Source organism: Melanotaenia boesemani, chromosome 5 (genome assembly GCF_017639745.1).
Source record: "Melanotaenia boesemani isolate fMelBoe1 chromosome 5, fMelBoe1.pri, whole genome shotgun sequence".
Classification (NCBI taxonomy): domain Eukaryota; kingdom Metazoa; phylum Chordata; class Actinopteri; order Atheriniformes; family Melanotaeniidae; genus Melanotaenia; species Melanotaenia boesemani.
The window spans coordinates 21,357,313-21,379,077 of NC_055686.1; the positions used below are offsets into that span (position 1 = coordinate 21,357,313).

Here is a 21,765-nt window from a genome sequence, read left to right on the forward strand (position 1 = left end):
GCTTCTCTTTGACTGCAATGTTCATAATTTTCTTTAATTTTGAATTTCTTGTAAAGAGGATAGTTTCATGTATCATACGGTGTATCACATATTATGATTGATTGCCATGAAATTCAGCATAAGTAGTCCTAAGAGGATGCCTGACTTCTGCTCCACTGCAGCCTCAGGTTGACGCCTGATGTGAATTAAATAGCTCTGTTTAGTGGACTAGTTACAGATCTTTTAAACACACTCGTGTCCCACTCAGGATGAAAGGTTATAACTCTTAAATCCTCTTGGCTTTTTACATACAAAACTACAAACATTACTTCACTATATTTGAGTTCAAGCTAATTCATAAAGTGGTGAACATAGCAAAAAGCACCATGCTAGGACTATAAAAACCTAGCAGAAAAACTAAGGAAATTTGTGTTTGGTTGATTATTTTTGTCGTTCAATAATACCAGCTGGTGTTATCTTATATGTTGTTGGAAAACTTGATTAGTCACCTTTACAAAAAGGTACATTTTGGAGGAACCACCCTCATGTTTGCTTGTGTTGCTCATTTCACATAAGCACCATGAAGTTATACCTTGTAAAGGTGACCCATCAGCCTTTCCAACGATGTATAATACAACATTATTATTAAAGGTGAGAAATAATTTCATTACTTTTTCTGCTTTTTTTTTATGTTTATTTAAATATCTGTCTCTGATAAACATCATAAAGTGATAGATTCAATAGATTACAGTAGATTATTTTACATTCAAATAAAAACAAACCTAAGATAGACACTATTTTCACAAATGCACTGCAGACAACTTATAACTCCCTAGTAAAATATGAGGAATAATATGAGTGTGTGAGAATGTAGCACTTAATCTTTGCACTCTAAGTAAGCAAGTATATGTGTGTGCTGGTTAAATGGAGCTGCTTTACACTCTTTCTGCTGATCTGTATGTTGTTTTCCACTCGCTTGTTTCTTTTGTGTATTTATTCAAATACATGTGGTACTGATAACAAAAACAGTCCTTAAAGGGGCTCATCCACTATTCATGCACTTTTCTTGCTGTGCTGTAAACAAAACACAGTGATTTCCACTGTCATTTATGCATCATCTTCTGCGTACTGGGTGCTATAGATATATTCTTCCCCAGTACTCCCTGTGTTAAGTTCCCAGCTGTGAGAGCGCATCTTCAGTGAAGAATCTCCTGCAGTGAAGTGTACGTGTAAACAGCAAATGCAGGAAAAAGTTCAGACCAACACATTCTGATGAAAATATCCAGAGTTCATGTGTGAAAATTGTCATGACAACCTGCTTTAATTACAAGGTTGTCTAAATGAAAAGGTCTTCAAATGTGAAGGAAGGAAAGCGAAAGGTTTTTAAGTTAAGTCAAAGGAGAGGGGAGATGCAAACAAACTGGCCAGATGAGTAAGAGATGCACTAGAAATCTGAGCCCTAAATGTTACTACCAAGCCTTGAAAGTTTTTTTCTTAAATTTTCCTGTCAACATGGAACATATAAAACTGAAACTAAATCATGTGTTTTCTGTTGGCCCCCGTTAAAGCAGAACAGAAACTCATTCTCAATGTTCTTACAGAGCTTTCATGCAGTTAGTAACTATGCAGACTGGGGTAAAATTTGCATGCCTCATGTGATTGTCACATATATAATGCAAAGTGTTGGAGGAAGTGTTCATGGTCCTGACTGCATTGTTCTTTAGGCAAGGGGGGGCAGATCTAATGTTGCACTGGTTGAGAGGCCTAGCATAATTTTAAAAAAGGTGCAGGGCATGGTTGAAGAGCCAGAGGTGGTAAGAATGAGAAATTTGGCTTTAGATGGAGGCCGTACTGCTGACGTTTGGACAGAGTCAGTGGTCCTTTGATGTGGTAAATCCTGAACTTGCCAATCATAACCTTTCCGCGTAGGAGGAGTATAAGCTGAATAGCAGTTGATGCATCAGCTACGTAAAAACGTGACGTCTTAGCGGCGCAACGCCATCTTTAATATGTAACAAACAAGTACATAACTAAAAAAAAACACCCCAGACAAGAATAGCAGACATCCAGCAGTTGTGTTCTTCCCTCTTGGCACACATGCATAAAAAAGCTAGTGTAATCCAGTCTGTGCACATTTTTAACTATTTGTATGCAAAGGAAATTTTTTCAACATGAAAAGGATTAAATCTGTGTGCTTGAGGCAAAAAATATATGTGCAAAACACTAATGTTTGTGCAGTTTGCATTGTTTGCATGTGCAAAATTATTTTTCATGTGTTCAAATTGTTTTAAACTTGTGTGCAGATCTGAAGACACATTTGCAAGCAACTAAATGTTTTTACACATAACTGTCATGAGACTAATTTCACTCTATTATGATCAATGACTTTTTTCTGCTTCCAGCCCTGATGGCACAAACTACACTACCCATCTCATGACACAAAAAAGACAATGATACTTTTCGTATAAATTGCAGATCTACTACAGATTTGTTGATGTGCTGCTTACTGCTGGTAGGATGCTATGAGTCGATAAAGGTCCAATTAATTATTGCTCACTTATCCTCCACACCTGCAGCAGCTCGTTATTGCCTGTAAAGTGTTTTCTTCTTTTTAAAGTACGAGTTGACTCACTCTTACACCGAGACATGTATTATAAGTGCATGTTTAGCAGAAGTGCATGCATTGGGGCCTCTTTTGTGGACAGTGTAAGAGGCTGTCAGACGTCACCTGCTGTGAGCGCATCATGTTTTTCACACCCATCGTTTTATTTGTTTTGTCCTTCACATCGCCACCCAGCCGAGCTCCTTCCATCTAGCATCTCTCCAGGTGCTCCCCCTCCAAAACGACCTCCTCTTGCTTCTCCTTGTGTCACTGTGATGTAACTGCAGCTCACTAATCTTCAGTAACTTTGCACTTCATTGTTGTTTTAAGTATTCACTTGAGCTTTTTCCATTTCTTGCCCCCCTCTGCTTTTTTCTTATCTTGTTCAGTTCAGTCGCATATTCTATATAAAATTTTTATTTTCACTTCCAACTATTCTGTGTTAACAAACTTAACAAGAACACGAGTTCTGAGAATTAAGATGACTTTCAAATGTATTGATTAATTAACTTCCTGTCTCCCTTTCCAGGAAGCAGACACAAAAATATCCTCCACCTACAGAGTTGCTGTATCACACACACACAGGCTCACCTTCTGACTTAACACCTCTCTCCAACCCTGAATTTATCCTTCTGTGTCTTTTCACAGTGGAAAGCTGAGAAAATGAATGTTTTCCATCTCTTTAGCTCCTGGGCAGCTTTGCTGCTGTGTCCTCGCTGCCAAGGTGAAATTTGAAGCCCGTTGTCAGAAAAGTGAGAGACACACAGAGTGTTTTACGAGGGAAAAAAAAAAGAGTAATAATTTATAGAAGTGGACAAAAGCTTTGTGGAAGAATGAAACAGCATTTTTATCAACAGGAGGGCACACGCTTCACCTCCAAGCAATTTTCAAAAAGCCATAACAAACAAATGACCTGTTGTGTCAATATCTCTGTTTTTGGTTTTGCCATTAAAAAAAAAAGAAGAGAGAGAGAGAGAGAGAGAGAGAGAGAGAGAGAGAGAGAGTACATCTTAATGCATTTCAGGAAGAATGGGAATTTGATTGTTGTTTTTACTGTATGCTATTTATCACACCAGTAATTGCTGCATCTTCAACATACTAATAATGATTTTATATTACTAATCAAACCTGTCCCAAATAAAATATCTATTATAAACTGTTATAACACCCACTGTAGCCCCAATGTGTGCAAATATGGCAAGAATAAACTCTCTTACAACACTTCCTTAATACTGTATTACAGAACTTGGGTGGGTTTTTGCACTTTGGCGCCCCTTAATGACAGCTAATTCGACATTTTCCTTGCATCCGGTCTCTTCTCTGAGATCTCTCCATTTTGCATAAGTCAATCCAACCCTTGCACTATCACTTTCTCTCCGTCATCACTTCATCCATTACTGTCCTTCTAGGTTTCTCCGCTGAATCAGCCACAGTGCACGTTCAAAATGGCCAGTGTGTTGATAAGTGTGGTTTCTCATTAAAATAAGTCAGACTAAGTTTAAGATCGGGAACTTGTGCAGTGTTGCTTTAATATCTTTCAAATGTGGGTACAGTTCATAGTTCATACTAATAATTTCTATTATTAACCAGAATTTAAAAAAAGCCTTGACGCATTTCCACCAACATTACCCAGGTAAAAAAAAAACTTTCTTTGCCCCCCAAATTTTCCTTGAAAAAACAAAACAAAACAAAGGAAAAAGACCTTGTAGTGTGGTAGGAGTTTTCAGATTCCCTGGAACTCTTGAGGGACACGGCTGTGTGCTGAAGAACTCTGGTTATGCTTATGGCTTTCTTCATTTCCGCATTTAAGCCGCTGTTCTGCTGCAAACACGTTTATTGAGAAGAGGATGGACAAGCAGGTCTAGGCTCTTTTCAGTGTATTTGCAGAGGATGACATTCAGCATGACCTTGAGTCTTCTTTGTTTGGTAAATAAATTTCTTGCAACAGAAATTCCTGGAAATGTTGATGGAAAACCCTATAAAGAATAAATTTCCTCCCATTGATAAGCCACACCTTCACTGTGACAACTACACCAAGTCTCTTCTTGTTGTACAGTTAAAACCTGATTTATTCAGATCTAAAACACGATACATACAGGTGTCTAAACGTCTGCATTTTGTCCACCTTTCTGGAATATAGTGTCACTATGATATTCAGCAATACATAAAGCAGTAAAGCTGTTTAAAATAAGCATACGTTCATCAAAGCATCTCTAGTCAATGTTTTCTTTTTGGATAGCATCAGGCTGTCGAGTCCTTACTGCTGACCCAGTAACCTTAAGGGCCGAACCGGTAGACCTCAAACCCCACTAATCCCAGTAATGTGACACTCTACACAATTAGGGAGGTATGTGTTTGTGTCACAGGCATATACATGTGTGTCTTTGACATGGGAAGAAAAAAAAAGTGTGAAAGGGGATTACAACTGTGGTATGCCAACCACAGCGCAGATCTGTTTCATTAATCTGCAATCAGAGAGTCTTTCCCGGCTCTGCTCCATCGCCTCGTTCGCCTCAAAAAGCACAGTGATGTCGAGCCCTGACAACGATGCCTTGTAGGCTTTTAATGAGCAGACAGTCCTGCAAAGAAATACAGTAACCAAGGGTGACGACTATTGGCATATTGACTGATGGTTTGTACTAAAAGCCTATGTGAGGCTCACAGTGCAAACGTATTATAAACGAACCTCTCACTATCTGCATGAGACAAGACAAGAAATCATTATGTGGCTGAGGAGACATTTGAGTTGGCGGTGTAGAGCTGAAGATAAGGAAATCAACAATGAGAGGTTGATGCTTAGAAGGTGGGTATTGCTCACAAGTAAGGTAAACATTGCTGTGATTCCCAATTCATACTAATTGTGACTTGCTAACCACTGGTTACGTTAAGTTACATAAACAGGCTTCTATGCAAAGTAGCTAAAAATGGATTTCTTCCTAAAATGTTATCAATCAGATCATTGATAAACTGGTGTTTTATTTACCAATTTAGATTTGTTTTAATAAATTTAGCTCAACAAGAGTCTATGGAAACAGCTCACTGTTGCCAAGGCTTTTCACAGGTACTCAAGTTTATTTACACACCTATAACTCTTTAAGGCACAACCTAAGAAATTTTAGGTGAAAAACTATTTTATTTCCTTTTATCTTAAGTCTTTATTTGGCCCTTTAACAAAATGTAAATATATAATTTACATATATGCAGCGTTTAGTACTGTGTGATGTTCAAATTATTGTTGTGCAAAAAGAATCCACCAGGGAGCACAAGACAAGAGTCAGTTTGTGTACAACAGGGTTTTAGAGCAAAGTTTTTACCATAAAGTGATCCACTAGGTCTCAGAAACAGCAAGTATCAAACATGATATATTACGCTTTAAAAGATTAAACAAAAAAGTTGTCCAAAAAAAAAAAAAACAAAACAAAAAAATAAAAAACACGTTTCTGGAACTAACCCCAGACGGTCTAGGTGCAAACAAAAAGAAACAAATAAATGTGCCTTATAAGTATTTTTATGAATAAAGGTTTTCACAAATTAGGAACTGTGTTCAGTCCATATATGAACATTCAAAGTATTGCAGGTTTTCTGCAGGACCTGGTCAAATATGCTCTGGACACATCATAGTCTCCTTACAGTTAGGCATGCTTGCAAACCTCCAGTATACCTTACATGTATCCTAATCAGAGAATCTAACTAACCAACAACCTCCCTCAAAATTTCAAAGCACATCACCCAATCCAAGGGCCGAGCCTGACCAGCCTAAGGGGGAAAATCACTTTTACTGCTTACATCTGAGACCTCGTCGTGCTGGTTAAAACCCTGAACCCTGTACCATAGATGATGGCCTGAAAATACTGCACCTCAACGTACAAACTGCTCCAGTCTGCTTCACTAACTCATGTTTTACTTTACATTCATGAACAAGCTCCAGGGATCTTAAAAGTCTACAGCTTGACATGAATGTTAGGCTGAAAATATACTTGCTTTTAATATGTGTTTGTGTGATTATCAAGGCTGCCTTGCATATTCTGTGCCTGTTTGAAGCTCCGTTTGTTCAAGTCCTCAGAAATTAACACCGAGCATTCACAAGCTGCAATATGCCAGCAGCCACTAGGGGCAGTGTCAGGACAGGAAGTGACAGGAAGTAATAAAAACGATAAACATGGTGTGCTTGTTTTTATGGGCTTATATACTAACTGTGATACTGCTGATGTAGATTTTTCTGCCATGATCTCAAAATTAACCAAGTTCTCACCTCTTCTATCTGCCATTATATTTATTTTCTTGTTTACACCCAACAAATTCGGCAACTCCATCTGGTCTGAGTTCTCTAATGCACCCCCTAGTGAAATCCTCTGGTAACAAGTGTGGCACACAAGCAAGCAAGTAATTTCCTTTTTCTTCCCTTTTAAAGGTTTTCTTCAGTAATTTAACATGCTAATGCATAATCTAAATCAGGCGCTGTAATAAATAAAAGTAAGGTAAGATGACATAAAAGTGGCACAAACAAGAGAAGGAAACAACTTCTCACCTTTTTATCATCCGGCAGCATCGGCACCCCATTTGGCCAGCTTAGTTGTGGAGCTGTGGGGACACATTAACAAAGCAATTAAACTTCCTTTGAACTAAACCAGATGAGCAGTAACTGAAAAGACTATTTTCTGTCATTGTGGTAGCTCCTTGGTTTCATGTCTGTATGACATAGATTCAGAGAACACTACTATCAGACAGATCACTGACTCTGACAAATGATTATTAAATTAAACCTTTTTCTCTGCTTTCTTGAAGATTTCACCTCATCAGTCGAGTTTTTGCTTTGCCCTTGGACTCGAGGGTTTTTGGTCACAAGGATGAAAACTCTGTCTGCCTGAAGCGCCGATAAAGATGTTATTACCATCCATCATGTTGTATGTGTGTGTTGAGGAGTGTGTATCTATGTGCAGGATGGAGTGACCTTTTCTCTCCTGGTGGTGTGTTTCTCTGTGCTTTGGCATTTCATTGCCTGAGTAAATAATTAATCACTGACTCTTGAATGGATTTGCCTGAGAGTGAAGGAGAAAGAGAGATTGACAGAAGTAGAGGACACAGTGTCTCTTTGTGGAGGAAAAAGAAGGATATGTACCCACCAGACAAACTGCTTCTCCACTGAACCTTAACTCTGACCCTGAGGGACTTTATTTTACCAGTTTGATCATCGTAAAAGAGTTAGTTTGAGAACAGAAACTCTGCAGGGTGCATGCTGTCAACAAGCAGGTACATACAGTGTTTTAGATGTCATTTAGGTCGTTACTGACAGAATGAAATGTAAAAACACAACTAAACTTCATCAAAATGACCAGTTTGGTATCACCCTTGTCACAATATCTCAGGGAAACAGAAAAACATACAGTGCCTTTGTCACTCAAGTTTTCTGACTTGCCAGCTAATCAAATATTAGATGCATTAGGATGTGGATATGCAAGGTTCTGAGTCGACGCACAAACATCAAAAAAACTTTTTTCCGTGTTTTAACAGAGAAACTAATGTTAATGGAAAGCAAAAGGTTAACTTCTACAAGTGGTACTTCAAACAGTCTACACTATGCACTTTGGCTTTCCTGAAGTTGAACCAAAATATTTTGGCTATGACAAAAATTAGAAACATTTTACACAATTCCAGCGGAGAAGATAAAAAAAGATACTAGTTTCAGTTTTGCAAGCAAGGTCAAAGCAATACAAACAATACAAATACTATCTTGAGGTTATTTTATTGACGCATTGATCCCCACACTGTACACCAAGACCTGAACTGAATCATGGAAGAATTTTAGAGAGCAGGTCATATAGCTTTAACATGTTATGCTGTAACCAAATCTCTTATCACGGTAACTGTGTAGTTTATTGTAGAGTGTCAGAAAGCTTCTCCTGTGCTATAAATGAGAGAGCGACTGTACTGCTTATTACACATAACATGAACAAGTTGTTAAAAATTACATTATTTTTGTTACTGATTCAGAATATGCTGGCATCTGTATCAATTTACTACAAGTAAATGCTGCTACAAGAGTGCTTTTCTCTTCCTGCTGGTCCTGTTTTTCAGTGCTGGTAAATATATTTGCAGATGTAACTTTCCAATTAACTGGAAGTATAATTGTTTTATAATTGCACTGCAGCCCTTTGAATTGAATCAAACTGTGAGGTGCCTTGTGATTGCCACCCCTACCAATGCTTCTTTATAATTACGGTGTAATTCTTAAGTTTCAGGTTATAAATACATAAACCCATTACTAAAACAGGTTAAATAACTTCATAAAACACATGCACATTTTACTAAATGTTACACAAACAGGAGTGTTTCCACCATGCAAATGTGAGTGTGCAGGTGCTAAGCCAGGATTGCTGTACCTTCCAGCAGCTTTTCAGGTATTGGTCAGAGAGGTCTGAACTCAGTCATCGCCCTCTTTCCCCAACCAGCCACACCTTGTCCATGCTACAGCAGTTTCAGTAGTCTACATGCTGGGTTTCTAGGAGTTTCAGTGATGGGCTGCCATTTTCTTTTCATTCTACTTTTCTCCTGTGTTGTTAGTTTGGGAAGCTAAGATGTTTGTTTTTTCTTTCCTTTTGTTTTGACATAGGTTGGTTCCTCCTTTACAGATGGTTTAGTTTTGTTTGTTGTTTTGGCTTTGGCCCACCCTGTCGTAACCTTTACTGCCTTTCAGCTCCGTGTGCTTTATATATGTGTGCTTAATAAAGCTCTGTAAGTGTTCAAATCTTCATGATGCCTCTGTGGCTGCTTGAGAATTGAGGAAGATGAGTCATTCACATGACTACCCTAGACAATGGATTATAGGAGTAAACAAAAATGGCATTGATTACAGACATGCTAATCAAAGCTAATCTAACAATTTTAGCATAAAAAGTACGGTCAGCAGGGCTTCAAACCTTGTCAGTGTTGGTAATGTTAATCACAAAAACATAATTATGGTTTGTATGGGAGGGCTGCACCTAGTTGAAAAGTCTTCTGACAATTACAACCTTTGCTTTAAATGAGAAACATCTAGAGAAATTAATATACTGGATTCAACATATGAACCTCATCCCACCTGTGAAAGATGAAAGATGAAAGATGGTGAAAGAAGTATCATGGTTTGCACCTGATTTGATGCATCTGGTCTAGGACATGCTTTTTTTTTCAACAAATAGCTGTTTAATCAGAGACTTTTAAAGGGGAAATGTCAGGATGTCCGTCCTGAATTAAATCCCAATAAAACCTTTTTCAAGAAAATAAAAAACCATGGATAATTAATTTAGTTGTTTTACCCTTATCTACTTTTAGGACACACAATTTTAGGTGAAATGTATACAGAAAAACAAAACATTCAAAATATACACAAACTTTCAAGCACAGCTACAGATACAATAAATAATCTGATCCAGGTATACTGCGTAAAGAGTGGGAACCAAGGTTGCTGTTTGTCTATGATGGCATATTCATCTTTTAAAACCTTCTGGCATGATACTAGAAATGACGAAGCTGTTCAGTGCTTGGGGAACTGTGGAGGTCTATAGTATTATAGGGCCATTTACCGTAGTTACTGCATCATTTAATGAGATTTGTTAGCCTGTAGAAAAGCACAGCCTTACTTTCTAAAAATAATCCATAAATCCTGTATATGCCCCAGGTTGCTCTGACGATAAATATGGTAGTTTCTGAGGAACTTCATCCATTTTTTGTCCAGGAGGAATGATCTAGGAGATATTGGTAAGACCTGCTTGTGGAATTGGTTTGTATGTTTGTATTAATTACATGGATCTCTTATAAAGTCCACTTATTTATGTGATAGTATGTTTGTCAAGATGCCTTATATACAAGGGTGTCATTCTACGGCTGTGAACATGGGCACTTATTTGCATGAAAGGCTTTATTATTTGTGGGAAAGCAGCAAAGCCTGACTTAGCTCTCCCAAGACGTCTAATTATCCTCCTACAGGTCTGCTGCTGTGAGCAAAGACACAGAGTCTAAAGCTAGAGGTGGGCGTCACCACTGAGGATGCAGAAAAAATCAGCTTGTACACAGAACTCATGCCTGAGTATCATCCTCTGGTCTCTGAGTGCCTTGAATTACCTTCGTTGAGATGATCTCTTATCGTCTGAGGAGGGCTTGTCTGTAACCTGCCCGCCAGAATTTCTCATAATACATTCATCTTCACGTTCACAGAGACCTCTGACACTTCTGTAAAAACCAGAGGGGTGCACCATGCCAAGTGCAATTCAAAGAGAAAGACAGGCTTGATGGTTTAAATAGAGGACCCTGTTTTTAACACTCTTGCTCTGGCAAGCTCTCACTGAGCTGAAATTTGCGTTAACTTCCTGGAGGGGAACAAAAGAAGAGCTAATTTCCCAACGGGTTTAAAAACTATCACATTAATGGAGCGTTTGGTTAGTATGGGAAAAGAGCTGAAGCCGTAATCAGACAACTCTTAGAATTACTAGTCACCTTCAAGCAGATCAATAATCCACTAATAAACTCTAGCTTTCAGTCCTCTGATCATCACTCAGGCTTCTGGATATCTCAGACTTGCCTCCAACACCACAAGCTTCCTCGTCTTCCTGTTTTCTAGTTTTGTGGTGGCATTTTGTTTCCTTTTGCACAATAAATATTCCATATCTTGGGGCGTTTTAATGTGCTGCCTCAAAGTCTTGCAAGCTGCTTGAAATTGGGGAACAACCTTAAACTCAGCTTCCTGCCAAATATAACTGCCTGATTGTTGCCATAAAAGGTCCTAAACCAAAGTGGCTTAAACTGAACTGCTGTGAATTAATTATGAGTACAAAACATTAAGTTCCTTATTTCTACTTTCCTTTCATGAAGACCAAACCAATCTACCAGTATATGAACTGCCTGATGTTGTAATAGTGGGAAAATTAAGCAATGAATGACCTGAAGAAGACATTTCTTGCTAATAAAACTACTAAACAAAGTATAAAAAAGCTTATTTTTATGTGTCTTATGTGACTTCTCTCAGCTGTTATCGCGACATTGGCTTGCTGTGGTTTTAAGTAACTTGTTTTGGTATTAGCAATTATAAAAGATTTTCAACATTTTTAACATAAAAAAGTCTTATGGCTTCAAAATGACTGGGGACTATTCTACAACTAGCACCCAATCCTTTGGCCAGATCAACCAGTTGCTAGATCCTGCCAGTTGTAGCTTCTGCTAGCTTCTGATTTCATTAATTCATCACAACGTTTCCACTGTAAATGAACATCTGTCCTGGGTGTACTTTGTCTTCCATCTAGTACCTTTTGGGATAGACTCCGGATCCCCTGCAAACCTGCGTTGGAAAAAGCTGTTATAGACAATGAATAGGTGGATTTTTACTCCATATAAAGATCAGCTTGAGCTAACTTTCCACCTCATAGGTCAAATCATGGGAACTTACCAAGTTTTCTAATACAGAGCTTTGCTCAATAAAACTGGACAAAAAGAAGCATGTATAAAAGCAGTTAATCACTGGCAGCAATTAAGTGCTGTAGCTCAGGATGGTAAATGTAAACCAATAAGGTCACTGGTCCCTATCATCTCCAGTCCAGGTGTCGTTGTCACAGACATAACCCTTTAACTTCCTGCTCTACTGCGTTTTCTTAGTAAGAATTGTTAAGGGTTAACAATGAACTCTTCATTTCCCCTAATGTCTAATTAATATGTAAATATGTGTCTGATAGAAAAGAAGGATAATAATGTGCATTAAGGGTTGAAAGTGTCAATAAGACTAGAAAATCAGTTTTTAAATGCAGTAATTACCAGTTTTATACATTAAGAACTGTATATGTTCACTTACTTCTTCAGTTTACATTCACCTTGTAAGCATTAAATATGATAACATTGATGCTTATATAATAAAATTGGGGTCTTTCCAGTATTTTAATATTCAGTATGTCCAGGTTCAAAGTGCTTTTATACATTGATGCATGTTTACTCCGCTCTTGACTGTTTCAGTTTTAAGTTTTACACATGAGTACTTTATGTAAACTATCTGGTGAAGAAATTAAGATATATACAAATTATTGTAAATAAATTAAATCCTTTATGATTTTCAGTAGTGCAAGCAGAAATGAAAGGAATCAGGAGTACTTTTATATGTACTTTAATCACCACCAGGGTGAATAAAGTGGGTCGAAAAAAGCTGGTTTGCATCGGACTGGAGTTGGGTTGCGAATTTGCAAGGCAAAAAGTGGGTCTGGGTTATCCAAGTGCTGACAATGTGAATGTAGTGTTCCCTGCCTCGGGCTAACCATTGTGCTGCTGTTCAGCAGAAAACAGCTCACAGTCGGAGGGGAACAGGCCCTACAGGCTGGAGATGAAACAGTGCCATCTTAGCTAACAATGGCCATCTATGCTGCAAGGGCCAATGACTGATTAGGTGGTTATATTACTGTCCTGATAACAGTGACGTTAGCATTAAATGTCAAAGACAACTTCCAAAAAACTAGGTAAACATGGCAGGTAGAGGTATGTTCTGGCTCCACTGTGTCTACTTGCAGCTGTCATCTTGTCACACTGTGTTTGCTGAGTAAATAGTCCCAGACAGAAATGCAAAAAAAGCATCATAAAGAACTGCATTCAACACCCATCACGACCGTGTCTTTAGTTATGTGTATCTGCAGGTAGTTTTTTTAAGGTCTGTGTGGAGAGTAGAGCCTGATCAAATGCATTTGGTAAATGGAAATGGTAAATGGACTTGTACTTATATAGCACTTTTCCAGTCAGTTTGACCACTTAAAGCGCTTTACACTACATATCACATTCACCCATTCACACACACACACACTCATACCCTGACAGGCACATCAATCATCAATCAATCAATCAATCAATCACTTTATTTGTCCCCCGAGGAGGCAATTGGTTGTACAGCAGAGAAGCAACACAAATAACATATATAAGAAAGTTAAAAACGAGTATAATCAATAAGAACAATAAAAATTTCATTCATTCAAGACTCTAGGCAGCTACCTTTTCCTCCTGGAATTGAGGATAGAGATAGCAGAAGGAACAAAGGAATGTTTATATCTGTTAGTCTTTGCTAATGGAAGTCTAAGCAATGAGCCAGATGGAAGAAACTGAAACTGATGATGTAATGGATGTGAGCTGTCAGACAGGATAGATTCTGCTTTATTAAGCAGCTGTCTGTTATACAGATTCTGCAAAGTTTCTTGAGCACTTCCAGATATTTTTCCACAGACATGAACAACCTTACTGAGAACATTTTTCTGTTTTACACTCAAAGATGAAAACCAACAAATGAAAGAGAAAGTCATGACAGACTCAATAAAAGTACGGTAAAACATGGTCATCAGGGAGGAGTCCACCTGGAATTTTGCGAGTTTCCTCAGACAAAATATACGCTGCTGACATTTCTTGTAGATCGTGTCAGTGTTGCTCTCAAATGTCAATTTACTGTCTATTGTGGTCCCTAAATACTTATATGACTCCACAATTTCTACCTCTTGACCATCCACGACTGTGCCAACAGGAGAGGGACGCGTTCGTCTGAAATCGATGCACATGTCTTTTGTCTTGGCTACATTTAAGGTTAAAAATGACTCCTGGCACCACTTTAAGAAATAATCAGCTACAGGACCATGAGAGGTTTCTGTACTGTTCAACAAGCTTAAAATAACTGTATCATCAGCAAATTTCAGGATGTGATGATTGTCAAACGTGCTACAACAGCTGTTGGTGTACAGAATGTACAGCAGGGGAGAGAGGACGCAACCTTGCGGTGAGCCGGTGGATGTTACAGATATGTCAGAGAAATGTTCATTTACTCTGACTCTCTGGGTTCTATATGTTAAGAAATCCAAAATCCAACCAACTATGTTACCATCCAGACTAAAATTATCGATTAGTCTCTGAATAAGCAGATGGGGTTGAATAGTATTGAAAGCAGAGGAGAAGTCAACAAACAGCAATCTAGCATGATGGTGAGAGCTCTCCAGGTGCTTGAAGATATAGTTCAGCAGAGTTAAGGTGGCATCCTGGACCCCCCTCCCGGACCTATAAGCAAACTGTAGGGGATCGAGCAAATGTTCTGTCCTATTCAGGAGTTCAGCTTTAACCAGTTTCTCAAATGCTTTCATGACCAAAGACGTCAGAGCAATGGGCCTGAAATCATTCAAGGTTCTGGGATGTTTAACTTTGGCAGCAGGAACTATGGTGGCCTGTTTCCATGTAAGAGGAACCTTCTGCTGAGAAAATGACAGATTAAAAATGTAGTTAAAAATCGGACCAAGTTGTTCAGCACAGGTGGAGAGCATCCGACCGCTTATGTTATCCGGCCCAGAACTGGTTTTGGTTTTACAGCGTTTAAAATTTTTAACAACCTGATGCACCTCAAACGAGAAAGAAGTGACCGGATGATCGGGTTCAAAACTGTTTTTCAGCACAGATATTTCATCGCTAAAATCATGTACATCAAATCTTGAATAAAAAGTGTTCAGTTCCTGAGCCAGAACTGAATCAGAGGTGAACCCGTCTAGAGAGACCTTTTTCTTTGGGTCAGCACTCAGACCAACCATGGTCTTCATACTGTCCCATGCTGAGCCTAAGTTGTTATTGCTCAGCTTGTCTTCAACTTTTTGTTTATAGCATAATTTAGCTCTTCTAATTTCTCGTTTGATTTCCCGTTGTACAGAGGTGAGCTCAGAATGGTCACCCCGTTTAAAAGCCTGTCTTTTTTTTGTTAATAACACTGTGAGATGACTACACACCCAAGGTTTGCTGTTTGGGTAGAATTTACAAGACTTTACAGGGATGACAATATCCTCACAGTAGGTTATCCAGGAGCTGACAACATCAGTGAGTTCATGAATGTCTCTGGAGGATTCAATGAACTCCTCCCAGGCAGTACAGTCCAGACAGCCCTGAAGAGACTTTTTGGCCTCCTCAGACCACACTTTGATGTTTTTAGTTGTTACTTTCCCCCTCTGAAGACAAGTACGATAAGATGGAATAAGGTGAACACAGTTGTGATCAGCTGACCCCAGAGGAGGGAGAGGTATTGATTTATAGGCCTTTTTAATAGACCCATAACACTTGTCCAGGATCTTATCCTTCCTTGTAGGACAGAGAACATACTGGTCGAAGTTCCTCAGGGTTTTATCCAGTGAACAATGGTTAAAGTCTCCTAGAATGAAATTAGGAGCATCTGGGGAAATGGACTGTAGTTTTTGCACTGTTTGAAAAATGAGATCAGAGGCCATTGTCTCATTCGCCTTTGGATGTATGTAGGCAACAGTCACAAAAATCTGTGGAAATTCACGAGGGAGGTACATCGGGCGCACAGATAAAGACAGCAGCTCAACATCCTTTGTACATAGACTTTCTCTCACAACCACAGTTTTACACCAGCGCTCGTTGATATACAGACACACCCCTCCTCCGCATGACTTCCCTGTTGTGACAGACGCTCTGTCTGTGCGGAACGGGACCCCGAACCCGTCCATAGCCAAATCACTGTCAATGTCCCTCTCCCCGAACCAAGTCTCTGTAAAAGCCAGAATACAAGCTTCTTTGAACTCATGATGGTGGCGAACAAGAGCTTGAAGTTCGTCTGTCTTGTTTCGGAGGGACCGGGCATTTGACAGGATCATTGAAGGCAGGGGGATGCGAAACAGGTGTTGCCGTCTCATGCGCTCCCGCACACCGCCCCTCCTTCCACGCTTCCTCGCTTTGCGTAGCGGAGCTCTGAAATCACTTTTCCCAATACCAATGGCAAATTCCTTCAGGTCGGGGAAGGCCAGATCAGCTGGTGGTCCACAGTTCACGTGGTTGTTAAAGCTGAGCAGGTAATCTCTGGAAAATTGGGTTATCCTGTTGGGTGCCGGGGTGGTGAGCAGCAGACGCCAGGCAGACACCGACGCCACTAAAAAGTAAATCACGGCCAAATCCATTGTCGCTGGACCAAGACACACTTCACCAATTGAAGGTGATTAGAGTAGAGATTGACCTCAAAATTGGCTCAACTGATCAAAGCTTGCTTTGACAACAAACAAACAAACAACAATCTCAAACAAACAAGACAGAGCTTCCCCCACTGCTGGTCGCTGCATGCGTGGAGGCAACGTGGGGTTAATTGCCCAAGGACACTTCGACATGTAGTCAAATAGCTAACTAAATGACTGTGTATAAACAGTGTAATGCACTGATAATTATCATCTGCCTTCTTAGCATGAACAAACTTTATAGAAGATTTGAGTTATGGCTGGTGCATACACAAAGAGTACAGATATATGTTCTTTTCCAGCACTGCGAGAACTGGGCAGGAGTTTTTCTTGTGTGGTGTCAGACAGCTATTATGTGATTGGTCAGAAATTTGAAGTGGGTGTGGTTATTGTGGAAAAGCAGGAAGTGGAAAGGTGTCATTTCCACTTTTCCCGATGCAAAAGCTTCAACAAGATTGAAGGGATAGTTTATAGTTTACCGTACAACACATGTACGGTAAATAAAGATACAGACACTGTGAATTATGAAATAAATGGGCCAGAATGAACTTTGTTCTTGTTTTTGCCACCTCAAAAAACCCCCAAACATATCTGTTCTTGCAGAGTATGTAATTATTCATTTGGATTTTAGGGTCTGTAACTTCACTGTTGCACATCTTAATCACTTATCCAAGAGCAGGATAAGAGGCTGAAAATGGATGACGCATTCTTTTGGTTCGCTTTCTTACTACACTTTACTCAAGCAGACAAACTGCCTGGACAGTGTTATGTAGTTACGACAACTGCTTGCCAGGGGCGGACAAAGAAGAAAATCTGGGTCATTGATTGGCCAGGACTGAAAAATCCTTCCTTTTAACCCATAAGAGCCCAATTGGACATATTTGTCACATACAGTTTCTGGGACATTTTGCTTCAATTTATGAAACTTATGAAAAATTTATATAAACTTTGCTTAAAATCATATTAAACACAGTTGTTACTTGTCTTCTGTCCCCTAATAGATACCCAGAGGCAGAAAATCACATTAATATATTTTTAAACTATCACATGGTAATAAATGGTAGATATCCCCCCCCCCCCCCCAAAAAATGTTTTTTTTTTGTTACATTTTGTTAAAGAGCCAAATTTAAAAAATTGGACTTTTCTTACCATTTTTTCATGGGTCGGGCCTCTATGGGTTAAATTGGGTCACTCACAGCAAGTAAACAAAGGAGTAACACCAAATTTGTTTAGTCTTGGGGTTTCTGTCTTTAGTTTGGTGTTCAAATCTACAACGGTTTTCACTAGAATCTGTCCAGTATGAGCAGAATGGGAGGAAGCGAGATATCCTGCATGTTGCACGACAACACACTCGACATCACATTCTCTCTTTGGTCCACTGGATGGTTCATTTGCTTTTACAATGCAAGCGAAGACCCCTGGTTTTCGAACAGACCAGAGTTCGGTTCTTTGGTTCTCATCAGAGTTGGAATGAGCATTCACACTATATCAAACCAACCAAACTATCCGTGAAAGCAGACCAGGGTTTGTTTAAAGCAATGTGCCCATTATTTTCTTCAGGGATTAATACAATGGTTATTTTATTTAATTCTCGTTTAACTTCATTTCAAAACTGTCTTTTCTTAATCAGCCATCCACCAGCTGATGGCCTTTGCTTTTATCAAAGCCCATCTACCAATCATAAAACTGCATTCACGACTTGTTGCCCAATCACACTGTGTGCTGTGGGATTAACTATAGAGAACACTTTGAGATTCAGCCCAGTGAAAGTATCCAGGATTAGCAAGCCAGAAACAACAAAAAGGCAACAAAAAAAAGGTTTTTCCAATAACCCTCCCAACACATTGTGTAAGACTTGTATACAGCTGATTTTGATATTAAGGTTTGCATTCAGATGAGATAGTGAAGGTCAAAGTTTGTAACAGTAGTCTTGAATAAATAGAAAAAAATGCTTTTTTTTCCCCATGGCCTTTAAAGTAACCAACAATAGCTGACTGAATGTCATGGTCCATGCTCATTACCGCTTCCTGCTGACCATATTTGGCTTGCCAATCATCACCGCTGTTTGGACAGCACAGCTGGAGAACATCAAGTCATCATTCTCATCGCCATATAAACCTCACCTGGACCTCCAGTCATCGCTGGATTATACTACTCATCGTGGTAACCAGTCGTGCACATGATCTATATCGTATTGTATCTGAACCGACCTAACTTGTACCCTCTCTTCCAAGAACCGTACCTGAACCTCGTCCACACCACGGAGAATCCTGTCTGCCCGCTCCAGCCCGTCCTTCCAGCAAACCCTGCATACTGCACAGCACAATTCTAATAAAGTGTCTCTGATCATTCTCCGAGCGCTCCTCTCTTTGGATCCATACACCCAATCCATGACACTGAAACCCACATCTGAACAGCCAAATGTCCAATCATGTTCCTCCTTAGAGACTTTCCAAACTCATAATGAGATCATAGATTCAATCTGTGCATCAAATGACTATCATTCATTCAGATATTGGCCATTGTTGGCTGGCAGTAATAGTGTCTTATCTGCTCTATGTGCCATTCAATATGTTATATATTGATGTGCGAAGATGGCGGGATGATTATAGAAGGGGAGAAATATTTCAGTGCTTGCAGCTTGGCCTGGTTCCCATTTATTCTCTTTCTGAGTTTCCTTCTGAGGAAATTGAAACATTTCATCTTGGAAAAACAGGTGCAATAAAAGTGAGATTGCTGCAGAATGTCTCCTAAATGTGGTATGGATTGAAATTCAGGGGATACCTGCAGATCTGGCAGTCAGGGCTACCTGTGAGCGATTGCTGCAGGGGGAAAATCTTGTCTGGAAAGATAAGGCTTATAGTAAGTCCTCCACTTGAACGGGTCCAGTTGAATGTGATTTCAACTGTTAGCAGTTGTGTTTGGGAGCAGGACTTGCTTAGCTTGGGTAAAGTTATTTACTTTCTCACAGAATGAATGGTTTCATTGCCAAGTGACTACTCTCTAAACTGAGGGCACAATTTGGACCTAAAGCTGCTGTATTTACACACTAGTAGAGAATTAGTAGGTTAATTAGATTAAATATTTGATATGATATGCATGACTAGGAGAGTCTTCTGACACTGAGATGACAAGATCAGAGTAAACATTTCATTTGAGAAAAGTAAACACTGTTGGTTTTGTTGATATTGTCAGGGCCTGTCCTTATGTCACTTTTACATGCATCTTATTACAGCCAGCAGTTATTTTTTTACTGGGCTTTTCCAGACTGCAAACATGTTTTCATAATTATTTTATGTGCACTGATGTTTTCCATTAGATAAGGAAATAACTAAGTTCTAAACAGTATGGGAATAGATAAAATTTATAAAAGTAAATCCAGATGAAGAACTAAGGTTTTTTCATGTGAAAGGTCATCATAGTTGTTGATTTTTTTGTTGACAACTACTTCATCTAATGAATTACAACAAAGCATTCTATACCGACACTGTGACGGCCCTTTAGTAGATATATAGGTTGGATTTTGTTTTGTTTTCCCCTTTTTCCCGTTACTCCCTTCCTTTTTCTTCGTTAGTGTTGTTTTGTTGGGGCAGTTTATTTTATTTTACTCTTTAGTTGTTAAATTGTTAGTTTTGGTCAAATTTTGTCTGATGTTCTGTTTTTGTCATTGCTTTTGAGAAAGTTAATTTGTTTGATTCGCACTAGAGAGTGAATGACTGTTAACACTAACAAACGAACTGCATTACCTGTGGAGGTGGACCAGGGTTCGTTTAAAGCAGACAAAACAGCACCACTGTGAATGAGTCCTAAAAAGTACTACCTTCCCACCAGCACGGCGGTAAAATCTGCCTTGCAGAATAACATCCCAAAACTCTGATTTTTGTGTATAATAACCAAACATAAATGCCAACTTAAAGCGTACTGTTAAAAAAGAAATGATAAACTTCAAATAACAAAGTAACTTTATTCTACCCCTCTGAGATGATCTACTCTGAGTCTTATATATCTGATACTATTTGTTTTCACTGGAAGACTGAAATCCATCCACTAGCATCTCTGTATAACTGTGGGTTTGAGTTGCTGGTCTAAATGTTACACATACCAAAAAACAGAACCTAGGTACTGGTAGATGAGGTTTAGAAATAACAACACAGAGTTTCAACAACACCAGAGGATTTTCTAATAGATGGCTCAAGTCTCTGTTTCCTTCTCTGCTGTCTGCAATGGAATAACCCTTCATGGATTTGTTGCCTGAGGTGGAGAAATTAATATTTCTGAGGAGGGTCCCAAAAGAACAAAGAAGCCAAGTCTTTTACAGACAAAATGTTCCTCTTACTTGGTCATCTGATAGAGCTCTGTAAAGTTTAACTTATGTAAGCTCTGAGTCACATTATAAAATCATAATTTGTTTCTTAAGACCTACTTGGGGCTTTTCAGAAAGTATGTGTGTGTGTTTTTTGTGTGATGGCACAGTGAGAAGGGTGATCATGTTTATGTGGGTGACATGGGAAAGGTGTGATGACGTACAAGTTAGTGGACTGGTTTGACATCCTGCTCAGAGTGCTGTTTCAGTCCTTGTTTTGCATCTTTTTATCATCTACATAGTGTGTTGTCACTTGTGCTTTCATGATGATAGAAATGCAGACAGAAACATGGTGTGGATTTACAAACCTATGATGGGGTTCTATAACAGGGGTATCAACAGTGGTATATTAGGTAGGGCTGCAAGGATTAGTCGACACTGACGACAAATTTAACTGTCGACTATTGTTGTAAAAAAAAAACCCCTACAGAGTGAGACATCGTCTTTCTTTTCTCTGCTGAGAGTTGCACATGTGCAATGAAGTCCACACGGGTTTCACTTCACAGTTAACTTACAAAATAAAATAAATACATGTGAGATTTGTAAAGCAGACCTTGTGACCACAGAAGTACGTCTGCAATGCTCGAACTTTTAAAGAGGAGGCAGGTCAGACTTACATAACAACCTCATGTAAGATTTAAAAGCTGAAAATGAAATATGTCATTTAATAATTAGGAGATACATAATACGACTAGTCGACAAGTCGTTTTAATAGTCAATGACTAATCGAATATCAGAATAGTCATTAGTTACAGCCCTAATAGGCTTTAAATTTTTTAACGGTCAAATATAATCATGAAACATTAAAATATTTATAACTGTCTGCAGGTACTTTGAAG

At 39.0% G+C, this 21,765-nt stretch overlaps 1 protein-coding gene across 2 annotated transcripts in view; it reads right to left on the reverse strand.

Annotated features, from left to right (window-relative positions):
* Positions 1-21,765, reverse strand: part of zgc:194930 (uncharacterized protein LOC557813 homolog) — a 41,500-nt gene that overhangs the window by 3,827 nt on the left and 15,908 nt on the right. The window contains exons 1-2 of one of the 2 annotated variants that reach the window (XM_041985106.1): positions 20,770-20,794; positions 7,110-7,162 (exon numbers count right to left, since the gene is read on the reverse strand). In XM_041985106.1, the coding sequence (XP_041841040.1) occupies positions 7,110-7,141 (32 nt within the window). In that variant the 5' untranslated portion in view covers positions 7,142-7,162; positions 20,770-20,794. Of the gene's footprint in view, positions 1-7,109; positions 7,163-20,769; positions 20,795-21,765 lie in introns of those variants that run through there. The other variant, XM_041985105.1, reaches the window with a different exon arrangement.